The 11,027-nt window shown below is 42.3% G+C and overlaps 1 protein-coding gene across 1 annotated transcript; it reads right to left on the bottom strand.

The window, feature by feature from the left end:
* Window positions 1-7,863: 7,863 nt before the first annotated feature.
* RB195_021191 (uncharacterized protein) lies at window positions 7,864-10,704 on the bottom strand (the record flags this gene model as incomplete). The annotated part of the gene is made up of 1 exon (XM_064207804.1): window positions 7,864-10,704. One exon carries the CDS (start codon window positions 10,702-10,704, stop codon window positions 7,864-7,866), a length of 2,841 nt encoding a protein of 946 aa, XP_064063685.1.
* Between the last annotated feature and the right edge of the window lie 323 nt (window positions 10,705-11,027).

The raw sequence follows: 11,027 nt of genomic DNA, 5'->3' as shown, positions 1-11,027 counted from the left end.
CTCGGCTACGAGTCCGCTTCTTTTCGTTATACCGAAAATTGATGTGTGGTTCAATGATTTTTCAACCGAACACCCACTTAACACAGGTGTTCTCTCGATTTCCTAAATAAAATCATTGCGAAAAAAAAATAATCGGGATAAATAGTTAATAAATTCTAACTCGAATCATCATAATCTCATACCTTGAACGCAGATTCTACGGATGGTTCGGATGAATGTGCAGATGATAACAGTGAATCAATCAAAAAATAATTGCACCGTTGAGATTTTGGCGAACGCGTTGTTTGCGTATTGCGATATACACAATTATGAATAGCGGAATAAATGCAATCCAAGAATGGATTACAATTTTTTGCTTTACTTTCACAATATTAGCACAATAGCTGAATATAGCTCATTGAATGTAGTTCTTGTAATAGCGAAAAATCCTCTCTTTTTCGTATGCACCCCGTATATGACCTGAGTCACGTGTGCTCAAGTCAAAGTGTTGAATTCCTGCAATACAGAATAAGAATACGTGGAATATTAACGGAATAACATTTCAGTAAAAAAAAAATACACGGAATATCGTAATCGGAGAAAGCATAAAATTCACCAATAGTGCAAGATTGAAAGAAATTGAGAGTTAGGAACGAACACGAAATGTCTACATGAAATATTTCCCTCAAACTGAAATAAAAATAGAGCTTTATTATTTTGTAGAACTCAATCAAAAGAAAAAAAAAGAGCAGTCAAGGAGAATTCTTCACATTTTTTTTCCCCACGAACGTCTGCTTCAGGGACAGCTATTCGCACTTCCTATTAATCATCTCATAGGAAAATCAAAGGATGTACGAGAAAAAAAAGGGAACAGTTGAGAGGAGCGTATGACACTGAATAGTGACGTTGCGGGAGTTCGATCTTTCTTTGACGTTAACTAATCGCGTTTTAAAGTGCGGCCAGCGAACGTGCGTGCACGCGGTTCGGCGGCGGCGGCGGCGGTGACGGACGGAGCGCGTCGCGCCGATCGCCGCGCGAAATCGCGCGAACACCGTTCGCTACGACATCAGCATTGACGAGCGCTGCGTTTGGGCGGTGCTTCCCGACGCTCGTTCTCTTTTTTTTTCATATCGGTCGCCGCTGCGACAGCGACAGCGATCGCACCTGCTGCACCCGTGCGCCGGGACAGGCGAACTGCTGCAGCCGCATGCGAGTGCGAGAAACGCGAGTGACGCTACGTAAATGAGAGTGCGGCTGCGTGCATGTGTGTGTATGTGTGTGTGTGTGTATGTGAGTGTGTGTGTGTGTGAGTTCGCCAAGCGCCCGTGCCTGCTAGTGCTGGCCGTTCGCGCGTTCCCTCAGCTATGTTCGTGCCATCGCATTCCAATCGTGCCACTCATCACACCTTATGCATTCATGCGACTCAAAAGATCGTTGGCTTCATGCCCTCCTGAACTAACTTCATCATATCGCAAGTTGCTCGAAAGTGCTTGTCAACACACACACACACACACACACACGCCTTTTGTGCTCTTATCTATCCCACATCAGGAACGTTCCATAAACCTCCGTGCAAACTGTAGTTCGCACGTGTGTCGATGATTCGTAAGGCAAAGTTTACAAATTTTAGGCTGCGCTGAGAACATCATGGAAATGCAATGATATCCAAGAAATGAAGAAAAATACAAAAGAGAATAATCGAATAATAATTCAGAAGATATGATTGCACTATCATAAGAAGCTAGGCGTATAAATTGTTGAGAAATACGATCAAAAAACCACTTTTTTCATGTATAACACATATATCCATGGAAAAACTGATGGACTATTAAGGTCGAAATTGAATTGAGGCGTAACAGAAGCAGGTACGTAAAAAGTAGTCGGAGATTTTGGGAAAAAAAAATTCCCGGAAAAAAAGCGCAAAATTTCTATCATTCGGAGAAAAAACTTCCGAATAAGAGCACATGTTTTGAAATTTAGAAATGGAAAGGTGCAAGAATACAGTAATTTTAAAATTTAGAAAAAATAAATTTAAAAAACCCTTCAAGTATTATTTATGAGAGGTCTAGAACGATAGGTAAGATATGTGGGATATTTGGAATGTATTGAGGAAGAGGAAAATCATCTATTTATTTATTTATTTTGATTATACAGTACTAATTCTCGTAATATTATAAAGTAGAAGTGCTATTTTCATGGAAGAAGGAATGAAATCTTCATCCAGAAAAAAAAATTGTTTCTATAAATAATATCATGGATGTGTCATGAGAAGAATTAAGATTCGGAAGCGTTATGCGAACGAATAAATCGCGAACATAACATACATATCCATACAAGTGCAGTGATGAAGAGAAAGGAAAAAAAACTACTGTAAATCCAATAAAGCTATTATATGTTTTGTAATATAATGTAATGTTAAACAGTCGTATCGCTCGCTTTTCATCGAGCAAACCAGGCGCACACCACGAGGGTAACATGGACATGCGGACAGATACAAAAGAGAGAGAAAAAAAACACGATCGTCCCCTCGGCCTCCATGAAAACTATCCTAAGCATGAAATGTGGGGAAAAAAAGCATAGATTGATGAGAAAGAAAGAAAAACCGACGTATAGAAATGATGGTGATAAATTTGTAGAAATTTTTTCCCGCTTCTTCCTGACTTAAGAACGTTCCCAAAAATGTAAAACGAACAGTGTTTAGAATAAACAAATAGTCGTATATCAGGTGATACCTACCGTAATCCACAGTAATATGACGCCTAAAGTAAGTTCTTTAGTTTCAAATAAAGAGTCAATAATATGCGCTAAATTGGGTTCAATGAGGTTAATAGTTGTTTGGTTAGCGAAAAAAAGTTTCCCGTTTCATTTGAACACTATCAGAAAAAGTAGGTGTGATGAGGAAATATTCCAGAAAAAAGAAGTTGTAGTGAGAAAATTCCTCAAACTATGTCTTCTTTGCCTTCGAACCTCAAAAGATCATGGATTTTTTTTGGGCCTTTTTTTAGGATGATGCAATTTTTTACAACGATTTTTTCTCTTGTGAACCAAAAACTATAAACGTAGAAGTTTCTGGAAATGTATGAATATATGAGACAGACGTCTATGAGCAGTTTCTATTCTTATTAGCTCTAAAATAATTTTTATTGGTACTTTGGGAGAAAAATGAGCAAACAGGTTTGGTACAATGGTATTGCTGAGGTGACAGAGATAGAATAAAGAGAATAAGGAGGGACAGTATGGAATTTTCCTTTATCCATGTTTTTGTGGTGTTTTTTTTTTCTAAAAAAAAAAACTTTTCAAATATCGATAAGTTGGGAGAGAGGGGTAGAACATGGTATTGGGATATGGGATACAGTATAGAAAAGATAAAACGAGAAAAGCAGTAAAGGAAATCGAATGAGAAAGAATAATAAAATATTGATCGCGTGGTGAGGAAGTGAGCGAGAGCGGAAGTGTTCCCGTACCGTTGAACATGATGAATTGTTCACAACAACGACGGGGAAAAAAACCGTTATAGAATGAGATGCCCTAGGGGGAAAATTGTGGATACGTTTCTCGAACGTCATCCACACGGAGTCGTAGAGCTGTGCACGGGTGGAATCGCTTTGGTAAAACGAGTTTATAGCGAAGATAGCGTGACGACGAGAGAAAAACCCTCGCAAAAGTGCAAAATCAATACGCTTGCACTTGCCCCGCACACAAATGCTGGCTGGTTGCAATTGCCTCCCCCTCGTCGAAGAGCGCTCGCACTCCTCATCGCTTCGATTCTCATTATTCTCGACCACGGTCAGAAGCAATGGAACCTCTAACACTTGCAGTGACGAACACACGCATCTCATCGAACACCCGAACTAATCACAAAAAAAAACCCCCCCGGAAAAAAAACTATCCGGGGAAACTTCGCATGAACACATCCACAACCGAAATTCCACTGACTACTATGTCCGCGTAAAGAATGTGTGACTTCGGAAAATTGTTGCAGCGGCTAAGTGGACGCGGTGGGCGAGGATTTCCCATCCAAGAGCCTTGTCGAAGAGGGCGAAACACACGCACATTGAGGTCTTTGTTCGGGTGCGAAACATTGCAGCGGCGGCGGTGGCGGCGGCGGTGGCGACGACGAGAACGCGATCCGAAAAAAAAAGTTGTACGTTTTAGTGCGATATGTCGCGATGCGATGCGATGCTGAACTTCTTCTGATCTCACGATTCCACAGTTTATGAAAGCTGAAGTCAGAAGTGCAAGTGAAATTGCACGTGCCGTAGCACAATCGCAGATCCCCGGGCGTGAGCGTTCGTGCACCATTTCGCTATCAATCGTTCAACGACAACCATTTTTTTCCGTGCTGGACCATAATAGAAAACATATACATATAAATAAATAAAGAATAATGTTAAACGATAGACGTTTAAGCGTTTCTCCAAACTATCGCGCTATATAGCGCTGTTTCTCGTTTTCTTTTCCATAATGCATGATAATATTATTGAATATTGATTGCTATCACTTTAAAAATGGGACGGGTGTGGCGCAGTCGGTTAGAGGTCCGTTGTAGCCACAAGGGTCGATGGTTCGAAACCACCCCTGTGCCAACCGAACCCATCATCCGTCCGGGGTCGATAAAATGGTGCCAGACTTTTATGGAAGCATAAAAACACTGATATGATCATCGGCTGGCCTTCGCAAGTCATTGTATAGGCCAGTAACACGTTCGTAAATCTCAAACGATTCTGAATCGGAATGGATCTGGTGGTGGGTCCCAAGCGGACTGATTAACGCAAGACCCTTCATCCTTTTTTACTGTAAAAATAATCGAAGCGATTGGCTTATAAATTTTTTTAAAGAACATTAGATCCTGATTAAATTGTACCACTTTGCATTTATTATCCAGGAAACAAGCTCCAATTTTTAGCACATTTTCATGCGGTTCTTTACGAATGTTTTATGCACATCTCCATACGCTGACACTACAATTTTCTTCTCCGAGAATTTCTTCCGAGATGAACTTTTACAATCCCTTCTTAAATACATACCGTGCAAAAACACTTCAATTTTTCTGAGTTGATCTTCTTTTTTTCAAGGACGTGGTGATTTTTTTTCAAGGACGATCCAAAAAAAACTTGTCTTGAGGTTTAACTACATCCAAAATTTCAATGGATGCTAATGTGCCTCAATCGTTTCCATTAATACACGTTAGAATGAACTTTATTTTTTAGGAAATGAGCTAGAATAAATGTTATTTGACTAAAAGAGAGCTGAAATTCTGGATCAAATGTTTCACATAAAGAATATTTTTTACAGTAGTAAAACACATTTAAAAAAAAAAGATAGAGACTAAAGTTAAAAAGGTGGATCGTTTCGCGTCTAACTAGACGATCCACTTTAGATTAGCCTCCCCTTGAGGCTAAAATAAGACCTTAAAAAAGACGCTCCTCAAAAAAAAAGGAAGACCTATATTTGATAAAGTAATTAAATTCGAAACTGTCACTACTTTGATAAAGTAATAAAGTAATTAAATTTGATAATCATCACTAACTGCTGATCAGTAAATGCAGTACAAGCGAAGGGACACAAATTTTATGTAATTATTTCATGTATCTTTCACCTTGGACACAAAACCCTTCTCAACTAATAATGTTATTTTTTTATTTCCTAATTTTGTTTTCTCTATTACTGTGACATGCAAAATTTTTTCCTGTTTTCTCATTACATTTTTATACAAAGAAAATTCATTGCTCACCACTGAAAATTATAGGTACGAACAACTACGAAACATACATTTCCATAGTATGAACGATTATTTTCAATTTTTTATCCTCGATCCAACATTTTTTCATTTTCTTTTTTTTAGATTTAAAAATGTCGTGTAGAAGTTTTACTCCCACATAAGAAATCTAACCAAAACTTACTTATAGCTAACCCACCTTACATTAAGACTATGAAAAAAAGAATAAGAAAAGGAGACTATAAAATACAAATAATAACATATAAATATATAATAGAATATAGAATAGAATAAAAAAAATTTAAAAAATAGAATAAAAAAGTGTTAGTATATATCAGTATTCTTCTACATAAATATATTTTCAAGGCTAATCAATGTTTTCAAGGCTTATTTAAAAATAAAAAAAAAACAAATTAGACAAAAATTTTGAGATTATGTTCACAAGAAGTATTAAAAGTTTTCGACATCATCTGAACTATCACCACCTTGTTTATTTGTAGATGGGGAAAGAAATACTACTATACTGCAACTGTGTTCGCAAGTTCCGATAGAGAATCGTACAATAATTGAAATTACAAAAAAAAAATAATAAAGGATAAAGTTTCTGGAGTTAATCAATCCGCTCGAGATGCGCCCCCACGTTCACTTCAATTCAGAATCGTTTGAGGTTCACGAACGTGTTTCTGGCCTATACAATGACTTGCGGTGGCTAGCCGATGTGTCAAGTCAGTGTTTTTATCCTCCCGGACAAGTCTGGCACCAATTTATCGACCCCGGAGGGATGAAAGGCTTGGTGAGCACTAGGGCGGATTCGAACCTCCGATCGATCGTGCAGGAAGCGAAACCGAAATCTAACCGCTACACTACACCCACCCCAAAAAAAAAGAACAATAATTTAGTAATAACGATTCAAAGAATTTGGTGAAAATTGCGATGTTCTAAAATTAAACGCTCTAAGCTTCCCAGTGGATTTTGCATATAACAAACTGTCCTTGGTTTCAATAATTGTTTTCTTTAGTAGAGCCGTGTCCTTGGTTTTTTTTTTTCGTTTTTTTTTTGTGGGGGATGAGTTGGAGGAGGAGGAGATTTCCCTAAAATTGGGAAAAAATAAAGCACCGTACTAAGAATCTTCTAAAACGGATATTTTGAATTCACTTCTTTCTAGAATAATAAAAATTCCACAAACAAATTTTACAATCATCGTTAAAGGTAGTGTGTCACGAAAGTGAGGATATCGGGGTCTCTATGGAGAAATATAAAGTTCGGGATGTAGATTACGAGAATGAGCGTGGCTTCACTCAATTCCCCTTAGTCATCCTGAAAAACGCCGTGGGAACCATTCTGGTGCTTACGAGGTACGTTAGAACGTACTAACTTACTCTCGTACACGCTAAAGCTCCCTCAGCAGTCTATTCATTGGTTTTACTTGAGAGAGCCACTGATGAGACCTCACTGATTCTCGTCCGCTCGTTCGTAGATGCGGCGCGTGCGCAATTCAGACCTGTTCTAACGCACATCGTAGGAACAAACGCTGTTTCCCACGGCGTTTTTCACGACAATTAGGGGGAATTGATCGGGACCACGCTCGTTTTCCTAATCTACATCCCGAACTCTGTATTTGCCGATAGAGACCTCATCGCAGTCAAATCCTTGGTATAGATTTAAGTCGCGACGTTCGCATAACGAAAGTCAGGGCCGATTGGACAACTAAAATCTAGGCGTAATTTTTTTAAAAAATTACTCCTTAATAACTTAATTTACTTGGATAAAAGTCCGAAAATGTAGTTCATCTTACTATCACTGCTAGTCAGTTAAACTGTTAATCCTCAGTGATCGTGTACGTCCCAGCAACAATGGCCTCGTTTCTTTTCCTCACAATCGTCATTCAAAAACTTCATAAGGTCCGTGAGTGTTGACGATGTCCAGATCCTTGAACCGTGTCCAGTTAACCTCTCAGGAAGTCTAACCGGATAGGCTGATTGGCCTGTTCGTGGTCCAACTGTATTCACCTCATCTCGTCGGCGTTTTTTCCTCCCTGGATATTTTGGATCTTTCAGAAGCGTGAAAGTTCGACTTTCCTTGAATTTTGGCATAAGGATTGCATGATGATCTGACTTTCCAGAGTCTGGTAAAGGGGACGACGGAGAAAAAATTGATCACCTTGATCACCTTGACTCCCGTTGATCTTCGAACTGGTCGAGCGGGCGCCAGTAATTCTTCCATTTGTCCCGATCGCGTGCCAGAGTAGCCCAGTGGTTCCTCCTTTCGCGTGGGACACGAAGAGCATCATATTTTTCTTTCAAGGACTTCGTGAAGAAATCTGACCATCGGGTCGGCGGTCTTCCTGTAGTGCGCTTAATATCGCGGGGAACCCAGTCGCTCACGGCTCTGGTCCAACGGTTGTCATTAAAGCGCATCACGTGTCCGGCCCACCTTATTTTACTTTCCTTGGCAAACGCGGCAGCGTCTCTAATCTTCGATCGCTGACGTAGGAGAGAACTTCGAATCCCGTCCCTCACTTGCGTGAAACGGGATACTCCTAGCATCACTCTCTCAATTGCGCGTTCAATGACGCTCACCGCGTTTTCTTCCTGCTTGCGAAATGCCCAGGTTTCCGAAGCATAGGTCAAAGCAGGAAGTACGGTGGTGTTGAAGAGGTGAGCACGGAGCCGGGTGTTCCTGGTCTTCTTCACTACATCCTCGATGCTCTTGTACGCTCCCCAAGCCGCTCGTCTCCTCCTGCCCAGCTCGGGGGTCAGGTCGTTCATCATGTTCAGTTCCCGACCCAGATAAACGTAGCTGGTGCATTCGGATATGTTCGTTCCGTTGAGCGTGAATGGGGCATCCGAGACCCATCCGTTCCGCATGAACATCGTCTTTTGTAGATTCAGCTGAAGACCGATGCATCCACATGTTTCGTCGAATTCGGTCAGCATTCGTTCCGCTTGGCTGATGCTAGGTGTTACCAGTACGATGTCATCAGCAAAGCGCAAATGGTGTAGCTGCCGTCCATCAACCTTCACTCCCATGTCGTCCCATTCCAACTTTCGCATTGCGTTCTCGAGGGTGGCTGTGAATATTTTGGGTGAAATTGTATCACCCTGTCGGACCCCCCTCTTCACGTCAATGACGATGTTCTTGTAGAATGGCGAAATTCCGGTCGTGAAGTTACTGTACAACTCTCGAAGTACCTTTATATATTGAGTAGGGACGCCTTGGTTGTCCAAGGCTTCCACGACCGCTTCCGTCTCAACCGAGTCGAAAGCCTTCTTTAAGTCGATGAAGGTGAGACAGAGCGGCATCTTGTACTCTCGTGATACCTCGATGAGTTTCGAAACAGTGTGAATGTGGTCAATCGTGCTGAATCCTTTTCGAAACCCTGCTTGCTCGCATGGCTGTCCTTCATCCAAGACTTTTTCAATCCTATTAAGGATTACTCTTGTAAAGAGCTTGTAGATGACGGACAGTAGGCAGATTGGGCGATAGTTGCCGATGTCATGTGGATCTCCCTTTTTATACAACAACACGGTCTTGCTGGTCTTCCACTGTTTAGGAACCTTGCATTCCGACAGATAACGTGTAAAGAGCCTCGCCAGGGTGTTGATGAGTATTGGCGGAAGGCTCTTCAGGTGTTCTGGTCTTATTCTGTCGGGACCGGGTGCCGTACGATTTCTTACCGACATGATAGCATGTCGTATTTCGGACGGGAGAACCTCTGGAATGACTTGTCCATCTTCCCTCGGATGGTGAGGAGGCAAGTGGACATGGCTGTCGAAGAGATCAGAGTAGAAGTCGTAGATGATTTTCTCCATCCCCCTTCTCGATGCAATGGTTGTTCCCTTTGGGTTCCGGAGAGCAGTCATCCTCGTCTTGCGACTGGCGAAGTCTCGACGGGCATAGCGGATGCTTTTCCCCGCCTCTGCAGCTTCAGCCAGCACTTCTGCTCTTCTCTCTTTAAGGTCTTCCTTTATCGCCTCTCGGCAAAGCCTTGCGAGCTCGGACGTGAGTTCTCGGTTCCCTGCGGCTCGTGCTGCTCCACGCTGGCGTATCAGCTCAAGAGTTTCAAGAGACAGACGCCTCTTGGTGGTTTTAAAACTCTCAGCCTTCTTCGCGCAGTCGTGAAGGTGTTCGACAAGCCGGTCATATTCCTCGTCGATGTTGTCCATTGCAGAATCTTTCCAAAAGCCGGCTAGCGTAGCGAAGAGATCCCAGTTGATGGTAGTCCTGGGATTTCTCTCTCTGAACTTGGCGGCTTTCTCTGCTCTCCTTGTGAAGGAAAATCTTCCTCGGAGGAGGCGATGGTCCGATCCCGTATAGAACTTTGGTACAACACCGACGTCCGTCAGGCAGAACCTTTTATTGACGATGATGTGGTCTATTTCATTACGGTACCCTCCACCGGGTGACTCCCACGTCCAGCGTAAAGAAGAGGGCTTCTGAAATTGCGAGTTCCCATGGATGGTCTTAGTCGTCATGATGAACTCGGAGAGCCTCTCTCCCTGGTCATTCCATTGTAGGCCGTGGGTCCCGATGTGAAGTTCCTCCGGCGTTCTTCTTGGGCCAACCTTAGCGTTGAAATCGCCAATTATGACCTTGTAAAAGGCATGATCTTCTTGGTAGAACTTCTCCAGGTCCATATAGAAAGCTTCGACTTCTTCTTCTTCGTAGCTTGATGTTGGAGCGTAAACGACGAAGATAGTCAAAGCTGGTATTGGGCCACATCTTCTCATCCGCAGACGTCCGATTCGGGTCGTAAGTTGTTCAAAAGAGTCGATGTTCTTTGCCATACTCGTGTTGACGAGGACGCCAACTCCACCAACACCTCTACTGTCGCATGTTCCTAAGAACAGTTCTTCTCCAGTTTCATATACGGCGTTGAGAGGGTGACGTCGTCTCGTCTCGGTCAGTCCGATGACGTCGTACTTGATCTTCTTGGCTTGCATCATCAGATCTTCGATGGCCGCTTCCGATGCAAGCGTACGTGCGTTATAAGTACAGATCGCCATCCTAGCCCTTTTCCGTTTTGGTAGCCTACATGACTCCTGCAACCCCGTCCTACCTGGCGCTACCGTACCAGGCTTTCCTCCGGAATCAGGAGACTCTTTTCTATTACTGTGTTTTGCTTAAAATTTTAAAACCCATGGGCAGGTTGCAAGCCTCTAGTCCCATGAGTTTCTGGGAGAACTTTCGTTCTCCCGGTGTGGACATGTGGAGCTTATTTGTTGGAGGCGACTCCAAACCGCCTCCCTTGCACCTCCCAGTCACTTGATTGCAGGCTTTTGGCCGGACCGACGTGGGATACAAGGATGTCATGAGTCAGTCCTGGCTC

This window comes from Necator americanus, chromosome X (assembly GCF_031761385.1).
Source record: "Necator americanus strain Aroian chromosome X, whole genome shotgun sequence".
NCBI classification, from domain to species: Eukaryota; Metazoa; Nematoda; class Chromadorea; order Rhabditida; family Ancylostomatidae; genus Necator; species Necator americanus.
Note: the sequence above shows the minus strand (reverse complement) of the source record. Positions and strands in the feature narration are given on the sequence as shown.